The sequence below is a fragment of the Vulpes vulpes genome, chromosome 4 (assembly GCF_048418805.1).
Source record: "Vulpes vulpes isolate BD-2025 chromosome 4, VulVul3, whole genome shotgun sequence".
NCBI classification, from domain to species: Eukaryota; Metazoa; Chordata; class Mammalia; order Carnivora; family Canidae; genus Vulpes; species Vulpes vulpes.
Genome location: NC_132783.1, coordinates 61,722,077 through 61,747,790, shown reverse-complemented (window position 1 = coordinate 61,747,790; position 25,714 = coordinate 61,722,077). Strand labels below are relative to the sequence as shown.

The 25,714-nt window shown below is 41.6% G+C and overlaps 1 protein-coding gene across 1 annotated transcript; it reads right to left on the bottom strand.

Annotated features, from left to right (window-relative positions):
• Positions 1-5,087: 5,087 nt before the first annotated feature.
• On the bottom strand, positions 5,088-12,217 carry ZP4 (zona pellucida glycoprotein 4). Its single transcript, XM_072755114.1, has 11 exons — positions 12,046-12,217; positions 11,508-11,798; positions 10,393-10,590; positions 9,470-9,657; positions 8,889-8,986; positions 7,692-7,822; positions 7,321-7,510; positions 7,097-7,244; positions 6,709-6,787; positions 5,390-5,503; positions 5,088-5,191 (listed from the first exon to the last, which is right to left on the bottom strand). Exons 1-11 carry the CDS (start codon positions 12,215-12,217, stop codon positions 5,088-5,090), a joined length of 1,713 nt encoding a protein of 570 aa, XP_072611215.1.
• Between the last annotated feature and the right edge of the window lie 13,497 nt (positions 12,218-25,714).

Genomic DNA, 25,714 nt, shown 5'->3' with positions numbered 1-25,714 from the left:
TTAAGTCTGTAGAGGTTAAATGTTTTATCAACAGCCATGTAGCTGGTATCCTGGTCTGAATATTTTGGGTGAAGATGGGAATGGCAATCTCTATGAGAAAGAATAGTTTCTCCAGAAAGGCTACTATGATAATCAGGTTCCATTTCTGATTTTCTGTTTCTCCTGTTCTCAGACCCTGTAAGTTCTCTGTTGGTCATTGAAGTAGATCACTCTCATTCAAATTCCTAATATAAAAGGGAGTTTATTTTGTTGAACATGAAGATCTAAAAACAGAGACTCAATGCATAGTGCTCCAGTCAAGATGCTATTTCCCCATCATCTGCCAACTGCTTTGGGTTTTCTTAGAGATTTGTCCTAAGGAAATTCTATTTCTCTGGAAAGTGACAGAATGAAGAACTCTTACCTCTTCTTAGATCGCTAAGTGGTCAATGACAAGATTTTCACCCTTATTGATTGAAAAATTTACTTTTTTGTCTCAATTTTATAGGTTCTATGAATCTAAGATGTTTTATTGGCTTATTTTAAAGCTCCCTTGATTATGGACTAATGAGACACAGGCAGCGATAACACCCCACCACCCCCGCCCCCAGTTTGCTAACACCAAGGACATAGCAGTCTAATAGAATCTGTAGTTACCAAATCACATAGCATCAAACTTGAGTGATGGTGGAGGGGACAGGGGGTGGCTGTGTGCCTCTGTAGGCTGGATTAAGTACAACCTAAGGGGGAGGAGCTGATGTGGACTCTAGCAGATCTTACCTCTCAAAATAGGTGCCTATCCTTAAATGATTTAGAGCAATTAGAACTCTTTTACATAGCTAATAGCTAGTCTGAGTGTAAATATAGACATACTTTGGAAACTTTGGCTGTTGCTTTTGAAGCATACACTTCTCTGTGACTGAGCAATTCTACTCTTTCATATCTAAGGTGAGATATCACCACAAACAAAAAAACCCTTAATATTAGTTACTTATTGTGCCTTAAAAAAAAGTCACCTAGGGATCCCTGGGCGGCACAGTGGTTTGGCGTCTGCCTTTGGCCCAGGGCGCGATCCTGGAGACCCGGGATCGAATCCCACATCGGGCTCCCGGTGCATGGAGCCTGCTTCTCCCTCTGCCTGTGTCTCTGCCTCTCTCTCTCTCACTGTGTGCCTATCATAAATAAATAAAAATTTAAAAAAATAAATAAATAAATAATTTAAAAAAAAGATAAAAAAAAAAAAGTCACCTAAAGCACCGTGCCTTATAAGAGCAATCATTTCTCTCATGGTTGTAGAGGAGCAGGTATTCAGAACCAGCTTAGCTGGGTGGTTCTAGCACAGGGTCTCTTATATGGTTGCTGGCAGATGTGGACTGGGGCTAGAGGACTCCCTTCCAGGGAGGCACTTGCATGGCTGTTGGCTAGGGAGGGGGTGGGGAATCATTCCCTCTCCACAGCACTACTTCAGCATCCTTGCTGTGGCAAGCCAACTGGCTTCTCTGGGGACAAAGCAGAAGCTGCATGTGCCCTATGCCCAGTCACAGTGTTACTTTTACTATGTCCTACTGTCATAGGGCCAGTCTGGTTCAGAGTAGGAAAGGATGGTATAAAGCTGTTGTACACGAGGAAAGAGGGTGATTACTAGTGCTTAATAACCTGAAACTAGAAACAATTCAACTGTCCATCAATAAAAGGATAAACTGATATTTTTTAAAAAAAGATTTTGCGAGAAATAGGGAGGGAGAAAGAGGGAAGAGAAAGAAAGAGAACACACATGGGGAGGAGCAGAGGGAAAGGGACAAGCAGACTCATGCTCAGTACAGAGCCTGATGTGAAGCTTGATCTCATTACTGAGCCAAAAAATCAAGTTAGATGCTCAACAGACTGAGCTACCCAGGCCCCCCTAAACTGGTATCTTTAATGTAGTAGATAAAAGAAATATTGACACATGAAGTATAGATCTCAGACACTAGATTGAGGACTCTAAACAAAGAATTTATATGATTATTTTTATATGAAGTTCAAGAACAAGTAAAATGGACCTCTGGTCATAGTTAGCACCTCTAGGAGGTGTTGACTGACAATAAAAATGAGGAAACTTTCTGGGGTTGCTTCATTTACCTTTTGATCAGGGTGGTGGTTAGACATGTATTCAGCAGGCCCTCTGTAACATTGGTAGACCTCATATTGAATCCTAATATGCATACAATGAAGCATAAGAAAAAGTAAAAATCAGGAGTTGTTAAACACCTGGGGATTTACTTTCTTCCTTCCTGGCAGTGAACAAATGGACCTAGGACTAGGAATTCTTAGAATTTAGGGATTTTTAGATGCTGTGGAAAACATAACAGTGTTATAAGCATACTCTTCCAGTGTTACTGGAAGTAGATCCATATAAAGGGGAAGAAGTAGGAGTACTGATGGCTTGTGGCCCAAACTTGGAGCTTATTAGTCTTCAGTCACACAGAACTTCCAATTGGCTTTTGTACCATATGAAAGGACAAGATTGATATTTGAAGACATACCATCAAGAAAAAATGTCTGAAGACAATGCAGGATAAACAAGATTTCTATTTGAAATAGAAGATAATGTATATTCTGACTTAAGTCTCAAAGTATATGCCAAAACTAGAGACAAATCAAGGAAACAAAGAAGTAATTTAAGAAACTTTTATCTGGGAAAAAAAAAAAAACTAGGGAGGTAGAGACAAGACAGAAGGGGGGGTAGAAGTCAGAAACAAGAATTTTTCCTTGAGTTAAAAACATGTACTCTATAGATTAAAACTCTTTTCTATCAATAAATCACAGAATATCCCATCATCATTCTCTGGCCTTCTAAATTCTAAAGCATCTGGAATAGCCAAAGACAGGAGATCAGATGTCAGAATAACAGGCTACAACACTGAAACCTGGAAGTCAATAGAGCGTTACCTTCAAAACAGAAAATAGACCACTTCTCCAAAATTTGGTACCTAGCTAAACTGTCGAGAGCCAGATTGGGTGGGAGCAGAGAGAAAGATACTCTCAGGCATCCACTTTCTTAGTGTTTGCCTTATACATCATTCTTCCTCAAATGGATACAAAAAATGGCATATGCCAAAAAGAGGACCTAGGATTTATCCTATATGAAAGGGAGGACAAAGGGAGGTCTTATGCTGACAGCTAGCTGTGCAACAGACCCGTGTAGTTATCTAGAGAGGCTATGTTATCACGTGAATAGTCTGAGGATATGTTAGTGATAGGCACACAGCAGACCAAATCAATGATTTTTATCCAGGAAAAACCCAAAATATGCAAGAGTAGATTACATTATTCTGGCTAGATTCAAGCAATCTTTTAGTAATTACCTGGAATCAGTTTCATTAAATTGGAGGCTATTGTGAAGGTAAAGAGTCTGGGGTGGCAATATAAATTTACAAATAAGTTATTAGAAAAAGCCTCTTAAAACTAGACAAATGCCAAAAAGTAGCAGAAGTGTAAGAATTATACCCTCTGGGTATAAATAAATAAAGTTTCTAATTTAGCTGAGACACTATATTTTTCTTAAGTTTTTTTAGGATAGTCACAAAAGAGGGGGGGGCAGAGACACAGGCAGAGGGAGAAGCAGGCTCCATGCACCGGGAGGTCGACGTGGGATTCGATTCCGGGTCTCTAGGATCGGGCCCTGGGCCAAAGGCAGGTGCCAAACCTCTGCGCCACCCAGGGATCCCTAGCTGAGACGCTATATTAATAAGCTATTCAAGGTAATGGTCCCAAATGATATTTCACTTTAGAGCAGTGATTTAACTTTAAGCTAGGAAGTCTTGGGGGGCTTTTCAATTCAGAGGTACACTGTAATAATTTTTATCCCTACAATATTCCTTTCTCCCTATTGAGCAGGCTAAGTTCCAATAAGGATTCCATGATTAGGAAAGCAGAAACAGCCCAGATCTATAGAAATAATAGAAATATATTCTGTAGAACACGCCTACTATTTTCTCTGGAAAATAGAAGTTTCCATGGTCAAATATGCTTGGGAAATAGTTCTTTGGAGGCTCACAGGACATTAATATAATTAGTCTGAGAAGCCGGAGAGAACCTGAGGGGTTCTAGGTCAAGGCTTTTTTTGATTAGATTTAGTGCGAGTATACATGTTACCACCCTCCCTCAAAGGGGGAAAGAGGGGGCGGGGGGGGGGTGGGAAGAAGGTAGAGCGGGGGGGGGGGGGTGCGCGCCCGTGGTAGGGGGGAGAGCAGGGGGTGCGTGTGTGTAGAGCATGTGTGTGGGGGGGTAGGAATAGGGGACCTATGTAGCTTAGTGAGTTAAGGATCCAATTTTTTTTTTTTTTTTTTTAATTCATAGAGACAGAGAGAGAGAAAGGCAGAGACACAGGCAGAGGGAGAAGCAGGCTCCATGCAGGGAGTCGGACATGGGACTCGATCCCGGGTCTCCAGGATCACACTCAGGGCTGCAGGTGGCGCTAAACCACTGTGCCACCGGGGCTGCCCAGAATCCAACTCTTGTTAGAAATGAAAAACATTTTTTTTTTTTTTTTTTTTTTTTTTTTACATGCACCGGGAGCCCGATGTGGGATTCGATCCCGGGTCTCCAGGATCGCGCCCTGGGCCAAAGGCAGGCGCCAAACCGCTGCACCACCCTGGGTTCCGGAAATGCAAATTCTTAAGCCTTAGCCCAGACCTACTTAAACTCTGGGGGTGGGGCCAGTAATTGGTTTTCATCAGCCTTCCTTTTGATCCCGTTGACACTAGAATTGGAAAACGAGTGGTCTAGAGTATTCCAGACTAGCTCTAGAATAGTTCTTAGTTTTATCTTGTGGAAGAGTTTAGTTCTACACTCCTCTTAAGTTTATAACCTTCTGTATTTAGCTCTTATGTATACTACCTAACTTGTCAACCAACTCTAAATCTACTGAAATGTGTTCTATTCAGAAGCTAGAAGGGCTGGAGTAGAGACCTAGGGTATCATGGTTCTTATTCTATTGCCACACAAAATACTGCCCCGAGCTGGAAAGAGGAGATTCCAACAGCAGATAGATTACTTACTTTCAAGTGAGAAGCAGGACACAGGCTATTAGTACAGTCTGGTTTTATTAACACAACTGGAATAATTCATCTCCATTTCCTGATAGCCAAGTAGGACACTAACAAGGCTCCAACGATTAAGGTCCCAGAAAGGCCTGCCATCCACAGAGTTTGAGAGTCTACAGGAAAACCTGAAGGGTAGAAAGATAAGTTAATGTAGGCCTATATCCTGAAAGGCTGATGGTCTTTAGCTATAAGAAAAACAAGCTGATCAATTTGAGATTCACATTGGTCATATCAGCAAGGGATAGAAAGTAGGGATGAGGAAGTAGCTTTAGCTTGACTGGTGATGAAGGGGCTTCCAATAGCTAGTAGAGTCTCCCACTCACTTGAGTATTTATGGAGCTTTCCTGAGTCTTTAGTGGCTTGGAGTAGAATCATGGGACCCTTGCTAGAAATGCTAGCAGTATGGTTGTGAAAATGGATGTTAGAGTTTCTTCTTTCTGTTGGAGAAGAGAGGTAGGAATCAGAATTTTTTGCATACAGTAGGCTAGGAATGGGAGAGTTAGGTCCCTCAATATGTACGACTCTGTTCCAGGTCTTAGACTTGTCTGAATTTAAGTTAACATATCTAAGACTTTGTATCTGACACTGCTACTGCATTTTCACCAGACTTTGGTAATAGAGATTATGATACTAGACTTTCCTCCAAACTTCCATTTCTTCCCTAACAGAGGTATTGGGACAGTAATGTATTAATACCAGGACATTTTCCTAAGCTACAAAGGTAACTGGTAAAATAGTAAGAGCAAAACTGTTTGAATCCCATTTTTAATGCCAGTTATAGGACCTTGGAAAAGTCCTTTTTAAAGTTCTGTGGATGCCAGGCCTTTCTGGGACCTTAATCATTGGAGCCTTATTAGTGTCCTACTTAGCTATCAGGAAATGGAGATTAGTTACTCTCGTTGTATTAATAAAGCCAGGTTGTACTACCAGCCTGTTCCCAGCTTCTCACTTGAAAGAAAGTAGTCTATCTGCTGTTGGCATCTCATCTTTCCAGCTTGGGGCAGTATTTTGCATAGCAATAGAATAGATGTATAGAATATATATGTCATCAGTTCAGTCCTAAACATTTAATGCAGTATTTCATAACTATCCTTACATGACTATGAATCCTTTGTGCCAAAGGTACTTAAAGCTTCAGATATCATGAATCCCAATACAGGGGCTAGACAGGTAAGAATTAGTGGACCAGGTAGGAGTACTCACACATTATAGGAGGACTGGGTCTGACTAGCTGGAGTATCTACTGTCTGCAATCATATGACACCTATAGATCTTCAGGCCATGTTGCTAGACCTGCCCTCAAGCAGGATTAAACATCTTGATTTGTGAACTAGCCAGATAAGTGTTTTGTTATACTGAGGCATATGTAGGTCATGAGCAAGTTTAATTCCTTGCTTAGCTTTTTCCATATACATTTTGACAAGGCTGATACTTGAGGATTTATAGCTTATATTTATTTTAAAAGCCTGGAATTCTAGGAAGCTGGTTGTCTGTTTTACTGCATCATAAAACTACCTAAAAGCAGCCTCATTAGTGAGATGAATCTTTACTTTGAATTATTTGCCTATAGGCTAAAAAAGGTTAGAAGTGGGACTCGAGTACTTCAGGTTTGTCCTTTAGTGTGGACAGCTTGGATACTCACGCCTGGCAACAGGACAGGTTATCATACAGGACGGTGTTCCAGCAGGCTGGCAGATGGATGCACTACAGTGCAGATACACCTGGGAGCCAATAAAATTCAGATCATGGTGTAGAACCACATCATAAGTCTTCAGACTTATCTCCCTAGGAAGAAGTTATCAGAAAATCTTGACATCCCAAGCTGATATCACAACAACACTAAAGAACTAGAGGCTTTTAGGCAAAGGCCACTCATACCATTGGTATCAATGAAACTTGCAATGAGGCAAATCTGAGGGTACCAATGGCCAAAATTAAAGGCAGCCCTGGCTGAGGAATGGTAGGATGTGGAAACAGTTCTGAGTTGGTGGGTTCTGAGACCTGCTGAGGAACAGAGGAAAGCACTGTACCGGTCCCCTGAGTGCCCACTTTGTCACCGAGTCTATAAAGCTGAAGGTAAAAATGCTGAAGCGCTGGTAGTAAGATGGAAATGGAGGATCCAGGACTTTCTGGACAGGAATCAGCTGCGTCTGATAGTTGTCTCCAGTGTAGGGGCACCTAAGCAAAGATATCCGGCAGTCAGGAGGGGCCTCTCTGAGGGACTCCAGCACAGGTGCATGGAAGAGCCGCTTACCCTTTCACTAGCATGAGCCACTGGGGCTGATGCTGTGGGTTTCTGCTGGGTGTGGCCCAACAGTAATGGAGGAGCAGCCCCAGGTGGGGGTCTGTTCTGTGGCGGATAGAGACCTCCACATAAATGGGATCCCGAAGTAGCTTCACCACTGGGTAGTCACCAACAGTGTAGAAGGAACCATAGTGCTTATCTGCAAGAGGCCAAATGGAGTTGAAGCCATTAAAAACAATTAGGAACCTCTAGATTGTCTGAGATAAAACATATACACAAGCACCTTAGCAAGGATCTTATTACCAAATTGTCCTCTTAATGCCCAGAAAAGTGATAGGGCTTTAACTAAAGGCCAGATGCTCCAGCCAAGAGAGTCTTACCCTTGGCAATCTTGAGTTCCAGAGTGAGGGGTCCAGGCTGGGTCTCAGAATGCGGTGGTGGAAATGTAAACACGTGGACATTAACTGGGAAGGCATTGCTACTTATAGAGTAGCTGCAGCTAACTCGGAGCCTACGAGAAAACAAGATCTTTGTTAGCTAGTGTGGGTAGTAGGATGGACCATGGCATCTTCCAGTTCTCAGATTTTAGGAACCAGGTCATGCGGATTGTTGGACGAGTTTGTAAGTGTGATGGATAGGATTCCTAAGCTTGTGGGAGCTAGATCATAGTTGGGAGACCAAAATGTAGTCCAACTCTCAAGTGTTTGGGAGTTGGAATTATAAGAACCATGCATACAGGAGGATCCCTGGGTGGTGCAGTGGTTTAGCGCCTGCCTTTGGCCTGGGGCGCGATCCTGGAGACCCGGGATCGAATCCCACATCGGGCTCCCAGGTGCATGGAGCCTGCTTCTCCCTCTGCCTGTGTCTCTGCACCCCCCACCCCGCCATGTGACTATCATAAAAAAAAAAAAAAAAACCATGCAAACAATTGATGTAGCACTAGGAGAAAGATGTACGTTCTATAGATGGGGTAGTCAGGGAAGAGCCTGCAGGGAGTGGACATGGAGGATAAGTAGCAACAGAGGTAAGAGGAGGGAGAGCAACAGCTGACAGAACAGAGAACGGAGACCAGTTTGTCCCTCTATATAATCTTTAAGGGACCTCTGTCTGGGATTGGGGGAACAGTGAGTGAGGGATGGAGGGCATCCAAGGAGGTTGGGCTGCAGAGGAAAGTAGGTGTTTCATGCAAGGTTCCTCAGGTTATGTTCATGAGGTCAAGTTTAAGCTATGGCAAGACAATGAAGAAATGTTAAGTGTGGAATCCTCTGAGGTGTTAAGGGGATTCTTTTTGCTATACCATGGACTGTGGAGGTAGAAGGGAGAAGGCCAAAACAAGAAAAAGGAAATCCAGGTAAGTGAAGTAGGAGTCCAGGGAGTTTGGGGCTTAAATGAACTCAGTGGCAGTGATGCAAGGAGACTTGATCAAATAATGGTCAGTGAAATTGGGTCACCAAGGCAGAAGACAGGTTCTCTTGTCCTGAGAGGTTCTGTGGATTCAGGGCTTACCCTAGAGTTCCTGTTTTACGGAAGGGAAATCATTCTAGTCAAGCAGGGTCAGCTTAACTGAGACCCTTTACCTGAAAATACTGTCACGGGTGATAGAACCATGGCTCCAAGTTCTAACATCTCTAGCTGCAACCAGCTCATTTTCATATACTGCCTGGTCTCCAGTGATCTAGAAGTATGGGGACAGAAGTATTATCATCCCTTCTATGCAGGTGCCATTTCACTCAGGTTGCTGTGACCTGGCAGTCAGCAGTGCTACTCAGTTTCAGGCTGCACTTTCTGTTCCTTGAACAGAGGCAAGAGCAGGTGGCATTTAGTAACCTGGGACATTAGCTCAGGATCAGACAATAGGGGCTTGGAGTACTTGGGAACATGGACAAGGTCAACCAATGTCCCTGCTTGCTTACCAGAGCAACGTGGCAAAAAACCTATTTTTCCTCTTATCTATGGCTTGGTAGGAGCCCAGCTGTGATCTTAGTTGCACACCAGGGGCGATTTCTGCTGCTTCAGTGATGAAGCAGACCTTCCTACACATCAAGCAGTGGTCAGCTCTATCCTCCATGGCTAAGATATTCCACCTCTCCCTCCAGTCACTAGGACATTTGTCTGACTTTTAGAGTTAGGAACAGACCCCAAGGTGAACTGTTCTTACCCGTCTTGTGGTACCACAGGAGTTAAATGGAAACCAGAATAGGGCAAAAGTGTGTGTTGCCATCGCAGGGGTACATTCCACATCATTCCCGAAGGCCAAGCGCACAGAATTCAAGAGAAGTGGGGGCGAGGTCACATCCCGAGACACAGTGATGTAGAAGTAGCCATCTTGGGTACAGTGTGAGGTCACTGAAAAACCAGAGTGGCTGTGCTGAAAGCAGGTCATCCCTCCTGTTATGGAGCCAGTTAGGTATTTAGATAGTTCTGATCCCTCCCCCTGAGAGGTTAGCAGTCCTACTCAGTGGCACCTGTGCGACTTCAGCTGTCCAGAGCTTAACTGGAGCACTGAACAAGCACCTGGATGAGCCCCTGGGTTTGAAGGCCACCTCTGCCACTTACTGAGCAACTTTAGGCAAAGCATCTGTCCTTCTTGCTTTAGCTTCATTTATAAGATGGGGATAATAGTACTTGCTTTTACACCTCAGCATTCAGAGCTTAGAATATGGCATTTACATATTTTACATTAGAAAACCTTAAAGTAGGATTTGAGACACAGAAAGCAGTTTTTTGGTTTTTTGGGTTTTTTTTTTTTTTTTTTTTTTTTTAAAGGAGGCTCTTGAGATACTTAGCCTTTTCCCCAAGGTGGCTGATGGCCTTAAGTTTCTGTGAATTCATTATTGTTTTGCAAGACTTAGCTTCTTGAGTTCATTGAATATTTTGGTTTCCGGGGAATTGACAAAGCAAGGCTTTAGAAAGTAGTCACTTAGGGTCAAGTACTCCAGGATTCACTCATTACTTACTCATTACTTATCTTTAACATTTGTCTTCTGGGGAGTTGGGGAAGAGGGACGATCACCTTCTCAGGGTTTAGTTGCAAGTTATTGGTACTTTTCTCCAGCTGGTTTCAGAAATGCAGCAACTCACCTGTGTTTCCATAATAACAGAAATTCACCTCCGAATTGTAGCAGCAACCAATCTTCTTGCAGTCTCCTTCAGTGATGGGTGAAGGAACACATGGCAGCCTGTCCCACACTGGGACAAAGTCACACAGATCAGCATTTGGGACATCTAGGGCTCTGTTTTGATCAGGAGAGTAACTCAAGCTAGATAACAAAGTTGGGTCTTAAAAAAAAAATTACAAAGTATTAAAAATTCCATAGATATGTCCTGGTGATCAGGATAGGTCCCTGTTATGTACTAGCAATTAAGTTGCAGAAAGTTAATATTAAGTCCCCTGAAATTAGTACTTTGAGAAAAGAGAATACCAGCAAGATCAGTAGAAGCATTGAGGCTCCTTTTTCCTTCAAGCAAAGAATTCTTTCTGTTCTCTAATGGTGCTTCTCCATCTTCATGTACTGTGAGTTACTGGGGGATCTTTCTGAAACTCAAGTTCTGGTACAGCGGGTCTAGTGTGGGGATTGAAATTCTGCATTTTATCAGCATTACCCCTCTGGGTTATATTTTGGGTACAAGACAGAGGGGAAGAGTGAACTACAGGTTTGAATCTGTTAGGACTTCAAGGTAGGGCTTGTAGGTGGCAAGAACAGATTTGCTGAAGCTGGGGAGTCACACTTCCTGCTGATTCCCCAGTTAAGTGATCAAGTAGCCTCCAGCCGAAAGGGCTGAGCCCTATTTTCAGGGCAATGTTGCTTCTTGGAGACATTTGCCAAGTACCCTTAATAGCTTTAGCTTCCTTCCCTATGCTTCTCAAGACAGAGGAGCTCCTGGGTTTTGGCCAATTCTTGTTTGAATCCCAACTCTGCCACTCACCAGAGCCCACCAGTTGGGGGGGGGGGGGGCAGCAATGGCATATCTGGCACTGCTTAGGAGTAGGAGGAGACCTTGAAATACTCTCCACAGTGCCTCATTCTGAGTAACCTAACTGCTCAAGTGGTGGTTATCTTAAGGACTGCATGTGCTGGGGAGCTGGAGGATAGTCCTTCATGTCACTGTTGCTGCACAGAGCAGGTAAAGAGGCCCAAGAGCACTTCCCAGGGCTGCTCAGCACCACCCAGAACCTGAAAGTTCCCAGCCCTTACCTGGGGGATCCATAGGACACCTGAGCAGCTGTGTCTTGGTAACCATGTTGCATCCAGCCACATCTGCTCCTTCAACTCCAACCATCATGATATAGTGGGGGTCCTGGGGAGACACCCCTGATGGTGACGCACGGGGCCTTGGCATTTCTGGTGATCGAGTCGTCCTCACCCACTCGGTGACATAGCAGCCATCATAAGAGGCTTCTAACACCATGGAGCTTCCTGGGCCCTCCGTCACCCAGGTACCACAGCCAGAGTCATTCTGCAGCCTGCGTGGCAGCCCGTGGTCATCTGGAGGGCAGCAAGGAACAAGAAGCACAGGTGGTCAGTCCCTACCGTCCTCAGTGCTGGCAAGGGACAGCTGGCTTTGCCGCCAGACCCCGAGGGGCAGCAGCAATAAGAGAGAGGAACAAGAGGGGACTCTGATTCAGGGGAGAAGTTATATTTTAGATGATTCAACCTGGAGAAGAGGCTGCAGTTTACCAAAGGGGGAAGAGTGTTAGGAGGGGAAGCGACAGGGATAAGCCATCAAACTTACCCCAAGCTATTAGCGTAGGAGTCGCTGTCCCCTGGCTCAGGTTTACGGTGAACCGAAGACTCCGGAGCCCACAGTGGAGCTCACCCAGATAATCTGGTGCCTCAGGCTCAGGGTGGCCCCTCAACGCAAGAGACAAGGGAAAACAGAGCAAGATGATCTGCAGCTGCCGCATAGCGCCACTAGAAGCCTCCACTGGCCCTAAGACCTGCTCAGCCTCCCAGGAACCTGACCTCCCCATGCTCCCCACGAGGTTTCTTTTTATACAGAAGGAACTGGTTTCAGGTGCACACCTGTATGGCATGCAGGTGGGGCTCCTTTGGAAAGGATGATTCTTCCAGCTTCATTCGCTTGAGGCCATAGTCTGCAGCTGCATCACTTTAAACATTGCAATCCAGGCAATTCCGAGCTCAGGAAAAATATGGGACCTTTTAAGCTAAAGAGGCTTCCCCAAAGTTGCTCAATGTAGCACTTATTATAGTAGCTTATTGACTTCAAAAGACCATCCTCTAGAATTTTGCACATTTGGGTATGAATCTGAGCTCTGCCCTTATAAGCTTTGCATTCTGGATAAGTTACAACCTTTTGGAAACTCAGTTTTCTTTTCTGGAAAATGGGAATAATATCTCCTAGTAGTAGTGAGGGTTATATGCGATATTCTATGTCAAGTGTGTGGCACAGTGCTTGACCAAAGAGCACTCAGTCAACACTGTTGAGGTCTTTATTTTCACAAGAAATCACCTTTATTTTCACAAGAAATCATTGGACAATTAGAGCCTGACTTGAAATTTTAGATAAATTTAACCTTGATCCTCCCCCCCCCCCCAAAAAAAAACCTGATTTAGAGCCTTTCCCTGATCCTAAGAGAGAGTTCCATCACTGGAGTCTTTTCTTGACAAATTCCAAGGCTTTTATTTGCCAGAGTCGTCCTACTGGGTTCCCCAACAGGACCTAAGTGAAATTGTGGATTGCAACATGAATTCCCCAAAGGCATTTTGCCTCTTATGGATATTTCAAAATCTCTCATCACTTGCCTATGTTTTAGACATATTTTCATAAATATATGGGAGTTTCTTATTTGCTTGGTTTCCACATTGTTGTTCTCCTCAACATGTTTACATGTTCTGGCCATTGTTGGGGCCATAGCATCAGGCTGGTCCTATAGGCATTCTAAGAGATTGAAGAATGGATAGATATACTCCGCCCTGGTGAAGCAGAGACATGAAAACTGTCCTCAATGCGCTTTTCTCAAAATAAGTCTTTGGATTATGTTTAGCCCAATATTTGTCATATGAAAACATTTCCCAAGTCAACAAAAGTGTTAACCAAAGCACTGAGAATGTATACACAGGTATCTCTAATTCTTGTCAACTCATAGAAGAGAACAAATAAGCATATATCTTCTGGGGTAAATTGGATGACTTATTTAACCATGTGTTAACAGATAACATTGAAGAAATGCCAGACTCTGCCCTCCTGAGTGGGATGTGGCTTCCTGACATCTTCTCACTGGGTTTGGCCATTGGCCTGACACACCCCATTTACTTGCTCCCAGGACTTGGCATGTTGGATTCTAATGGCCTCTTACTTATTTTTCATTGCATCCTGATTGCCTTAGGCATTGTGTACTCCGTGTTCAGTGAGTAAGAATCCACCAGTGAATGTACTTTCATTTAGTGGCCATGTCCTAAGGCTGAGCCCCTTGAAAATGTGGCTCAGACTCATAACCTTTAGGTAGTTTTCCTTCAAGTAACTATATATGTGATTGCAAGTATAAGAAAGGAAGTGACAAAAAAACAACAACAAAAAAAAAAAAAAAAAAGAAAGAAAGTGATGTGTGTTATATTTCAGGAGTTCAAAGGCCAGTCCCCCTGCTAGACTTACAAATGCTATTCTCTAAAGCAGTGAAAGATCAAGGAGAGTTGCTCTTTTTGCTAATGCTTGGGGGCAGATCTGTGTAGTGGTTATTTGGATTTTGGCAATGAATGAAACTGAATACAAATTCTAAGTCATTATTTCCTAGCTCTGTGACCTCTGTCGGTGAGTTACAACTTTTACATCTGTGAGGTGGGGATAGTAATACTTACCTCAACCAACAGGTATGATTTGATGAAATAAGATAATGTGTGTACAGTGCTTATTACAAAACTTGCTATGTAATTGTTACTTGTCAGAGCGTCAGGAATGTCAACAAGGCCAGTCCACGTGCTTGAGATACAAAGGTGAGATGGGAGGCAGAGAGAAGCAGTGCCAAGCAGTGGCCTCCTTGGATTGATTGGTGGGGAGTCTGAGGAACAGCTTATCCTGGTGGGATTGCATTCTCTGTTGAGGTTGTATGTTTGCATAATTAAGAAAGAACATATAAGTCAGAAACTGATTTAAGACATCTGAAGGTTCACCCAGGCACCCATACTAGACTGGTATACCAGTCACTCCAGTGCCACAGAGGATCAAGGATGAGTCCCTGGGGAATATGCCAGCAAGGCTGGGATTAGGTGATTTCATGCTTGCTCCTGTGCTAAATCCTCTGAAGACCTGTTCATTCAACTACACCACTCAATTTCAGAAGAGAAAATGCACTGATAGTGTGTGATCCACTTTGAGGATCCCTCACATATCCTATCCCCCTGTTATCTCAAAAGTAATACTCTGGCCCAATTTTGGAAGGGCAAATGCTATTTTCTGTTAGAATCACTTAATCACTTAAAAATAATTTTAGTAGAATTACATACAAAATACAAATCAGCATAATTTGCAGACTTACCAAAAGCCCTGTAATTATGGTAACATTCATTTGATTCATATTATACAGGCATATTTGAGGATCCATTTTGTGTCACCTACCAAAGTACTGGGGAGTCCTGCACAGGGGGCTACACTGTCTGTAACAGTTAATTTTATGTATCAATTTGATCATGATATGGAGTGCCCAGATTAAACATAATAATTTCTGGGAGTGTCTTGTGAGGGTGTTTCTAGATGGCATTAGTATTTGAATCTGTGGACTCAGAAGACTGCCCTCCCCAGTGTGGGAGGGCATCATCTAATTGGTTGAGGGTGTAAATAGAACAAGTCCCACCACCCCACCACCCCAACCCTTGCTTGAGTTGAGGTACTGAGCTTACCCTACTCTTGGACTAGAATCTACACTCTTGACTCCCCTGGTTCTCAGAACTTCAGACTTGAACTGGAATTATGCCACTGGCTTTCAGACAGCAGATCATGGGACTTCTCAGCTATCATAAATATATGGGCCAATTCTTCATAATCTCTATATAGAAGTATAAAACATGTATAATATTATTCTTTCTGTTTTCCTGGAGAACCTTGGCTAAGACCCTGCCCATTTCTCATCCACTGGTCTGCCAGTGAGGGTCCCTGTAAAAGGAGAGGACAGAGTAGTTTCCACCACTGGGACAAGATAAACTGTGATTTCCAAAACCCTTTTTCAATCAGGGCAGATGTGTCCTGAGTCACATTTGAATGTTTCATTTCAAACCAGAGAACAAGGTTATAGCTATGCAGTTTACTATGTTCCCTTTTTTGGAATATGGGCACACACAGTGATTTTTTTAGAGATTGGTTGCATTTTGATAGTACCAGGGTTGTTACAAAGCTTTCTAGCCTCTTCTTGCATTAGGCATTTACAGTAGTTCCCTTGCTGTGACTGGAGTATATCCTCCTGACTGGAGGGTGAGGTATGGTGTAAATAAAGCTCCAGGAAACTCTCTTCAAGTCTGATAAAGCAATAATCAAAATTACCCCCAAATAGGGTGGAGCGATTAGACCATTGTGTATATTAATCAGTAATTAGGGAGCAATGAGGGAGCACCCAGCTGTTCTCTGCATGTGGTGGAAATTAGGACACTTCTCTTCTGAAGGAAGATGTCAAACTTAATTTACTGTAAGTACTTACATTGTTTTTCTTTTCAACAGGCAAGAATAAAATGTAAGCCCTAGTCAGTTGTGAGGTGATGAGTCCCCTTGCTGGGTCTGTTCCTCCAACTTTCTGTCTCCATCCTGGGCCACACAACCCACCTCCCTAGTGCCCCTCTGCTCTGAGGTTCCCTTGCCTCTCCTCTCCACCCTTGTCTTTGCCACCAGGACCGACGGCCACCAGTAGGAAGAATGATTCTTCCCCTTTCACAGGGAAGAAGGCCTAGCTGAATAGCTTTTTGGACTTTGAGAGGATTGTCAATATATTGATGTTCCTGTCTCTTGAAGTGGAAGAGGAGTTTACAAAAGAGGTAGAAGAAAAAGTTGCTAAAAAAAAGAGCTGAAATTAAGATCTTTAGGGTAGGGGTTTACAGGTAAAGTTGCTATTTCTGGTTCACATAGGGTATCAATTGAAATAATGCTCCCTACTCCTTAATTATATTCACCTACTTAAGGGTAAGGCCTCAGTCATATTAGATTAAGGCTCACATTAATGACCTCATTTTAACTTCATTACCTCCATAAAGATCCTATCTTTAACATGTCTTTATTAGGGATAATTCACCTCAAAACACCTTGCAAAACATTGTAAAGCTGCATCAGCCAAACCAATCTTTGTTTTGGCCTTTTTTTTCTTTTTCTTTTGGTTGACACAAGAACTCTGTGCATGTGAATGCCTCTGTTTCTTTACTTTTATAATTTTTATTTCCTTGTTAAAATTCCTTTTAAAAATCCCCCAAATTGCTTTGGCAAAACTAAAGAGATTTTTATTTTTTATCTGTTTATTGTTTAAAGTTTTAAATTTCTTATTTTTAAACAGAAGGGGGAGGGGCAAAGATAGAGGGAGTCTAAAGCATGTTGAATATAGAGCCCAACATGGGGCTGGATCTCATGACCCTGAGATCATGACTTGGGCCAAAATCAAGAGTTGGATGCTTAACTGACTGAGCCACCCAGGTGCCCCATAAAAGTTTTAAATTTTAATTCCAGTTGGCTAACATACAGTGTAATATTTGTATGAGGTATACAATATAGTGATTCAACAATTTCCTATATCACCTGGAGCTCATCACAAGTGCATTCTTTAATCCCTATCACCTAATTCACTTATCCCCCCTTCCTTCCCCTCTAGTCACCATTGGTTCTGTATAATTAAGAATCTATTTCTTGATTTGTCTCTCTCTTTTTATTCCTGTTGATCCTTTGTTTCCTATATTCCACATATGAATGAAATCATATGGTATTTGTCTTTCTCTGACTGACTTACTTCACTAGAGCATAACTAGAGCATAATTCTCTAGATCCGTGCATTTTGTTGCAAATGGCAAGATTTCATTCTTGTTTATGGCTGAGTAATATTCCATTATATATTCCACATATTCTTTATCCACTCATCAGGTGGTGGACATTTGGGCTGTTTCCATAATTTGGTTATTGTAGATAATTCTGCTATGAACATTGGGGTGCATGTAACCCTTTTGAATTACTATTTTTGTATTCTTTGAGTAAATGCCTAGTAGTACAATTGCTGGATTACAGAGTAGTTCTATTTTTAACTATTTGAGGAACCTCCATCTATTTTCCAGAGTGATTGCACCAGTTTGCATTCCCACCAACTATACAAGAGGGTTCTCCTTTCTCCATATCCTTGCCAACACCTGCTGTTTCTTGTGTTGTTGATTTTAGCCATTGTGATAGGTATAGAGTAATATCTCATTGTGTTTTTGATTTGCATTTCCCTGATGATGAGTGATGAACATTTTTTCATGTGTCTTTGGCCATCTGGATGTCTTCTTTGGAAAAATGTCTATTCATGTCTTCTGCCCATTTCTTAATTGGATTTTTCATTTTTTGTACCTTGAGTTTTATATGTTCTGTATATATTTCAGATACTAACCATTTACCAGATATGCCATTTACAAAATCTTCTCCCATCCCATAGGTTACCTTTTAGTTTTGTTGTTTCCTTTGCTGTGCAGAATCTTTTTAATTTGATATATTCCCAAAAGTTTATTTTTGCTTTTGTTTCCGTTGCCTCAGGAGACACATCTAGGAAGAAGTTGCTACAGCCAATGTCAAAGAGGTTATTGTCTGTGTTCTCCTCTAGAATTTAATGGCTCTAGGTCACACATTTAGGTGTTTAATCCATTTTGAATTAATTTTTGTGTATGGTAAAAGAAAGTGATCGTTTCATTATTTTGCATGTTGCTATCCAGTATTCCCAACACGATTTATTGAAGAGACTATCATTTTCTCATTGGATATCCTTTCTTGCTTTATTGAAGATTTATCGACAATATAGTTATAGGTTCATTTCTGCATTTTCTGTTCTATCAATCTATTGTCTATTTTTGTGCCAGTATCAAACTGTTTTGATTACTGCAGCTTCATAATATAACTTGAAGTCCAGACTTGTGGTGCCTCTAGATTTGTGTGTTTTCCATTTTCCAAGATTACTTTAGCTATTTGGGGCTTTTTTGTAGTTTCATACAAATTTTAGGATTGTTCTAGTTCTGTGAAAAATGCTATTGGTATTTTGATAGGTATTGCATTATTTTATTTTTTTAAGATTATTTATTTATTTATTCAAGAGAGAGAGAGAGAGGCAGAGACATAGGCAAAGGGAGAAGCAGGCTCCATGCAGGGAGCTTGATGTGGGACTTGATCCAGGGATTCTGGGATCATGCCCTGAGCCAAAGGCAGACCGCTCAACCACTGAGCCACCCAAGCGTCCCAATAGGGATTGCATTAAATATGTAGATTGCTTTGGGCAGTATGGACATTTTAACATTATTTGTTCTTCCAATCTATTAGCATACAATGTCTTTTCACTTCTTTGTGTCATCTTCAGTTTTTTTCATCCCTGTTTTATAGTTTTAAGAATACAGGTCTTTTACCTCTTGGTGTTTTTTTTTTTTATTCCTAGGTATTTTTATTATTTTTGGTGCTATTATAAAGGGGATTGTTTTCTTAATTTCTCTTTCTGCTGCTTCATTATTGGAATATAGAAATGCACCAGATTTCTGTACATTGATTTTGTATCCTGCAACTTTACTAAATTTATCAGTTCTAGCAGGTTTTTGGTGGGTTTTCTATATATGGTATCTTTCATCTGCAAATAGTGAAAGTTATACTTTTTCCTTACCAATTTGGATAATTTTATTGCTTTTTGTTGTCTGCTGTGGCTAGGGGTGCCAGTACTATGTTGAATAGAAGTGGAAAGAATGGACATCCTTGTCTTGTTCCTGATCTTAGAGGAAAAGCTTTCAGTTTTTCCCCACTAAGGATGATGTTAGCTGTGGGGTTTTCATGTATGGCCTTTATTATGTTGAGGTATGTTCCCTCTAAGCCTACTTTGTTGAGGGTTTTTATCATGAATGTTGTTGTACTGCCAAATGCCTTTTCTACATCTGTTGAGATGATCATATGGTGCTTATCCTTTCTCTCATTGATGTGATATATCATGTTGATTGATTTGAGAATATTGAACCACCCTTACAGCTCAGGAGTAGATCTCATTTAATCTTGGTGAATGACTTTTTTAATGTATTGTTGGATTCTGATTGCTAGTATTTTGTTGAGGATTTTTTGCATATATGTTCATCAAAGATATTGGCCTGTAGTTCTCTTTTTTACTATCTTTATCTGGTTTTGGTATCAGGGTGATGCTGACATCATAGAATGAATTTGGAGGTTATCCTTCTAATCTAAAGGGATTTTAAAAATTCCTTTTTTTAGAGGAAAGGGATCAGTAATGCGCACCATGGCTGAGTTGGTTGATACCAATGGGTTGTTTCAGTTTAGAGAGCAGAGCAGACCTGGTGAGCCAGGAGAGCTGAAGGATAGAAAATTTAGGAGGAAAGGTGCAGCTCCCGTAGAAGCCATGCCTTTTGTCATTGCAATTGCTCTCAGCTAACTGGAGTTGATTGGGTAATTAGTTTGAAAATGTTGTGTTTGATGCTATCTTATATATTTATATTTCTTACATTCTACCCCAACTGGTAACCAGGATATAGCCTTGTTTTTCTAACTAGAATATAGCCTTGCTTTTCTAACCAAGTGCCTTTATATACATGGTTTTCTCTTCATCTGATGACTATGGTCTCATCTCTGTTGGACCAGTTCCCTACTTTTACTTTGAGCAAACATTCTCCAAAGACTTGTCCCCAGACCAGCAAAGTTAGCTTCAGCTTAAGATTTAATGAGAAGTATAGATTTGGGGGCCTTACTCAAGATCTGATGAATCAGAAACTCTGAGATGGAGACTAGTAGTATATAGTTATATTTTCCAGGTGGTTTTGATGTATATTTAGGTTTGGGAGCCGGGGCCTTAGGGTAGTATTTTCCAGGTTCTCTTCTCCATGAGGCATTTCCTGATCCCCAAACTAGAGGTAATTTCCTCTTGATTTGATTTCTAGTGCTCTCTGTATTCCTCTAGGGACAGCTATGATCCAGTATTCTACTTTCCTTCATGGATGGTAAGGTCCTTGAAGGCCATGTCATCTCATCTTTGAATTCCCCACATGATCTGCCCATGTGCTCAGACAGTATTTTTGAGATGAATGAACTCTGAGTATGCATGCATGTATGTATGTATGTGTGTATTTATTTATTTAAATCCTGTGTATTTAAATGGTTTGTAGCATGCTTTAGAGAGGAACCAGTTTTGCAACGGCCTACTTTGTATTTGCCACCAGCCATTTTGTGCTTACCTCAGCATGTGAGTGAAACTTCCTGTTATCTTCAGGTTAAGATGCAGGCTCCTTGGAATGGCCCCCAAATCTTCCGCAATCATGTCCTTACTCAGAGGTCCAGGGCAGCCTCTTTCCACCCACTGGCTGGACAAATGAAATTCCTCTGAGGATTCCTAAACCTATTCTGATCTCTCCTACCCTGTGCTGTGTGCCATGTGCTGTTTTCTCTTCTGGAACACCCTCTCTTGCTTTGTGGGCTTGTTCACTCCTGCTTGGCTTATTTTAACTTATGTCATTGCATTTTTAAAAAAATTATTTATTTTTTATTTTTAAGAAAGAGTGAGAGTACACACACAGAAGTGAGGGGAGGGACAGAGGCAGAAGGAGAGAGAAAATCTCAAGCAGGCTCCCCAGGGAGTGCGGAGCCCAGTGTGGGCCTTGATCCATCCCAGGACCCTGAGATCATGACCTGAGCCAAAATCAAGAGTTGGATACTCAATCAACTGAGCCACCCAGGTGCCTTCTTATTGCGTCTTATTCTTTAAAATGTCTGGCTGGAAATTCCATCACCTCCTCTGGAAATCCTTTTTTGATCATTGGCCCCCGGGTTAGGTTGGGGGCTGTGTCCTTGCACTCCTACAGAGCTTCTCAGTGCATCTTGTTACCCCCTCTATCTGGGGCCTTCTTGGCCACAGGGTCTTTGACTGCAGGATGCATCCCTTCTAGCTCAGTTCCTTCAACACAGCAAGGCCTCAATAAGTAATTCCAGAATGGGCAGATAATGTTCTGGGAATGAGGCTTAAAGAAAATTTAAATAACCTGTTGAATGCCCTTCCTACCCTCTTCCATCTGTCTGTCCTGCATTCTACACTTCTGACTAGCAGTCCTGTTTGCATTCAGTTAAACAGAGTTTACTTTCTTTACAACCTTCCCTGGAGGTGGGTCTACTTCAGTGATTTTGCCAAAGCATATTTGTGCATATACAAAAATATATCTTGGAGAAGAGCAGCTGCTACCTGGGTTCATTTCATTCTAAGTAAATATAAATGGAAGCATATTTTTTTCTGTTAAGATCTTTTTATTCAACCTGAACACTAATAAATCAAGTCATATAATTAGTATTCTTGGGAATCAATCATGTTAATTCATGAGGTACCTGGGTGGCTCAGTCAGTTGAACATCCAACTCTGGATTTTGGCTCAGGTCATGATCTCAGGGTCATGGGATGGAGTCCATGTCAGGCTCCACATTGGGTAGGTGTGGAGCCTGCTTAAGATTCTCTCTCTCTCTCTCTCCCTCTCCCTGTCTGCCCCCCAACTCATGTGTGTATACTCTCTTTCACTCTTCTCTCCCTCTCTCTCTCTCTCTCTTTCTCTCTCAAAGAATGCTAATTCCATTTTATGTATAAGTAGCAACTAAAATTCACCGAGCCTCAACTCTGGATCAGATATTTTCCTAGATCCTGGAAATGGTAATCAGCTTTCTCCTGCCCTCGTTTTCTGGTTCTCTTTTTCATCAGACATACTCTCTGCCACACTTGTGGGTCTAGTAGTAATTAAAAGGTATTCAGTCTCATGGAATTTACATATAAGATGCTTTCTGAACAATTAATCATACATGGATTCCTATGCCTACCCCAGTATCTGGCAATAGATACTTGAAGAATAAATAAATGAATAAAACTATAAAATCGTGGATAAACCAATTTCAAATGTTTCTATACATTTCACTTAACAACTAGTAGCTGGTTTTATCAGTGCATGTGACTTTGGGGCTGACAAGCATTCCGGAGAATGCCTCCAATATGCATCTTCTTCATGTATTTCTTACTTTCCTCCTTTTCCTTTCTTCCTTCATGTGGCAGATGAGTTATTGGTTCGAATCCAAGCTAGTACACCTATCCAATGTTGCTTTTTTAATTTCCTCTCAAACTTCAAAGCCCTGGTTTTATAGAGCGATCTGATTTCCTTGATAACAGTAAAATTTTAAGTATGGCTCCTCTAAATTCAGCAGGATCTTATGAACAAGTAGCTTTTGGGCTGCTGTCTCTGACTGGGGGATCCACAGGTTCTGAAGGCCAAGGGGGCTGCCCTTGTGAGTGTCCCCTGGAAGCTGACTGCAGACTCACCAAGTGCTCTCTGATGGAGGACACACAATCCCTCTTCGTTCCCTTACCTCCACTCTTAGTAATACTTTGCACAGCTATATTACAAAAATTTCTCCAGAGCTGATGAAAATCATTGCAAGGACAAATTGAGGTAACAGCTGGAGAAAGATTGTTTGTGGATAAGAGATGCAAATTGGCCACGGCATTGGGTAATAAATGACTCAAATCTGTGTAAGAGGCTGGGGTCATGCTTATTCCAGCCCTGTGCACCACACTGGTGAGAGATAGACTCTGGCATGGATTTATCATGGAGTATATTAAAAATGTCATTAGTGAAAAATTAATATTACAAAACATTTTATAAGGGCTGAAGCAATCATCTCAATTTAATAACACAAGACAGTTCCCATAAATACCCTTTATTTTTTCCTCAAGCAGAAAATGAGGAACATGTCAGGATTATCAGATTCCCTCTCTCTTTCCAAATTGCAAACTGCAATTGTTGATCATTTCATTTCTTTTTTCTTAAGTTGGGTCATGTTGTTGGCTTGTGTTGTGTGACAGGTCATACTTTCCTTTGATTTAAAAACAGAAGACTCATGGCCTTTGGAGGTAATGGAATTGCTTCTCATTGGTTGAAAATCATAAGCTTTGAAGATGGATTTTTAGGGAGACCTTTTCTTGCTATAAGTACTGAGCTGTGTTTATATCCTCCTCTCCTGTGCTTTGAAGAAGGAAAAAGAAGACATTTTGAGGAAACTCATAGCTTAACAGCAAAAGCCTTAGAAGTTAAGGAACATTTCCAAAGATACCTCCTTGGAATTCTGGCACTTCCACAAAGTAGCCAAGGAAATGATCTCACTGGCCTCATTTAAACTTTCTCCTTGAGTGAGGATCTACAGTGACCCTTGAACAATGTAGGGATTAGGAATGCTGACCCCCTACAGAGTCAAAAATCCATGTATAAATTTTGAGTCCCTCAAAACTATTGCCTATTGTTGACCAGAAACCTTACTGATAACAGTCAGTTAGTACAATATTTTGTATGTCCTATATTATATTCTTACAATAAAGTAAGCTAGAGAAAATAAAATGTTAAGAAACTCATAAGAGAAAATTTATACATGGATTTACAGTTCTGTAGTGTATTTCTTGAAAAAAATCTGCAAATAAGTAGACCTGCACAGTTCAAACCTATGTTGTTCAAGGGACAACTGTATGATATGCTAAAATTGTGCTAGGAATTGAATGGAGTGATAATAAAACTCAAAGGAACAAATCTGAATTAAAAAACATTTTTTAAAAGATTTTATTTATTTATTCATGAGAGACAAACAGAGAGAGGCAGAGACATAGGCAGAGGGAGTAGTAGGCTCCCTGCAATGAGCTGGATGCAGGACATGAATCCTGGACCCCAGGGATCATGCCCTGAGCCTAAGGCAGATGCTCAAATGCTGAGCCACCCAGGTGTCCCCAAATCTGAAGTTTTAAACAGTAAAGAAAATCTCAGACTTACATACTGAAAGCAATTTTAAAGATCTTATATTTTTTATGTAAGAGAATGCAAGATTGTTGGTTTTGCTCAGAGTGGTTGGGAGTAGTTGAGAATTGGAATGAGAAACTAGGGCTTTTGGGACACCTGGGTGGCTCAGCAATTGAGCGTCTGCCTTTGGCTCTGGTTCTGATCCCAGGATCCTGGGATCAAGGACCACATCAGGCTCCCTACAGAAAGCCTGCTTTTCCTTCTGTTTATGTCTCTGCCTCTCTCTCTGTGTCTCTCATGAATAAATAAATAAAATCTTACCAAAAAAAGGTAGGACTTTCAGTTATATAGAGTAAGAGTTCAGAGCTCAGATGGGAGTCAAGGCAAACCTAGTGAACCAATGAATAAATAATGCAAAACATTCTAAAACAATAACACGAGATGTTATATAACCAAGCAAAAAAACATGTGACACTAGCAGAAGGAGTGAGGATTTCAGAGCAAGAGGAGGCCAGTGACATTGGAACTAAAGCTGTCCAGAGGTGGAATTTGAGTTCTTGTTAAGGATGATCTGGTGGGGAAGGGTAGATGGTAAGGAAGGAGGCTAGTCTAGATTTGATGAATGAGCAACCAGTGAAAATTCAATGACTAAAACCATGAATTCACACTTAGAACAGGAAATCAACAAGATATAGGTGGGAGACAGTAAAGGTCTATGCTCAGTGGAGCAGGTCTCAGTTGGGAGATAAATTTGACAGAAGATGTGGCTTTAGCACCTCTCATGTGCCTTGCATTGATAGTAAATGTACAGGGTGAATAATTTAGATCTGAAGATGTTTACATTTGAATGTCAGATCTGGAACCAGAATCCAGCTCTCCTAAACCTAAGCCTAAGGACTTTTCCATGGAAGCAAATGTCTTCCTCCTGCTTGGTCCTTGGTGGTGCATCCATATGCATTTTCTTCTGTGTAGTTCAAAGACCTGTATTCTTGCTTGCCACGTTAGATAAGAAATCTGGATGTTGTCTCAGCTTGGGACATCAATTAATTAGGAGAAAAACACATTTAAAAGGGAAACCCCAAGATGACAGTGATGATGATTGGTGTTGTGGATAGCACAAAGGGGTCAGTGTGTGGGAGGGAAGGAGAAGTAAATACTATAGAAATAAATTGCTTCAGGGAAGGAATTCTTCAGGCCTCCTATTTTATCTACATGTTAATAAGACTTTCCCCTGAAACAGTAAAAATTCACTTTGGTTAGAAATTCCAAGTTTTTTCCCAAGTGATCAGGCTGATTGCTCATGTTCCCCCTCTCCCATCTGTGGCTTTCTTCTCTGCTGCTAAATGATGTGGCAAATTGACATTTCTTCAACAGCACAGGAAAAAAAAACAAAACGAACAACCCCCCCCCCCCCCAAAAAAAACCCCAACAACTTGTTTTTTATTTATGCAC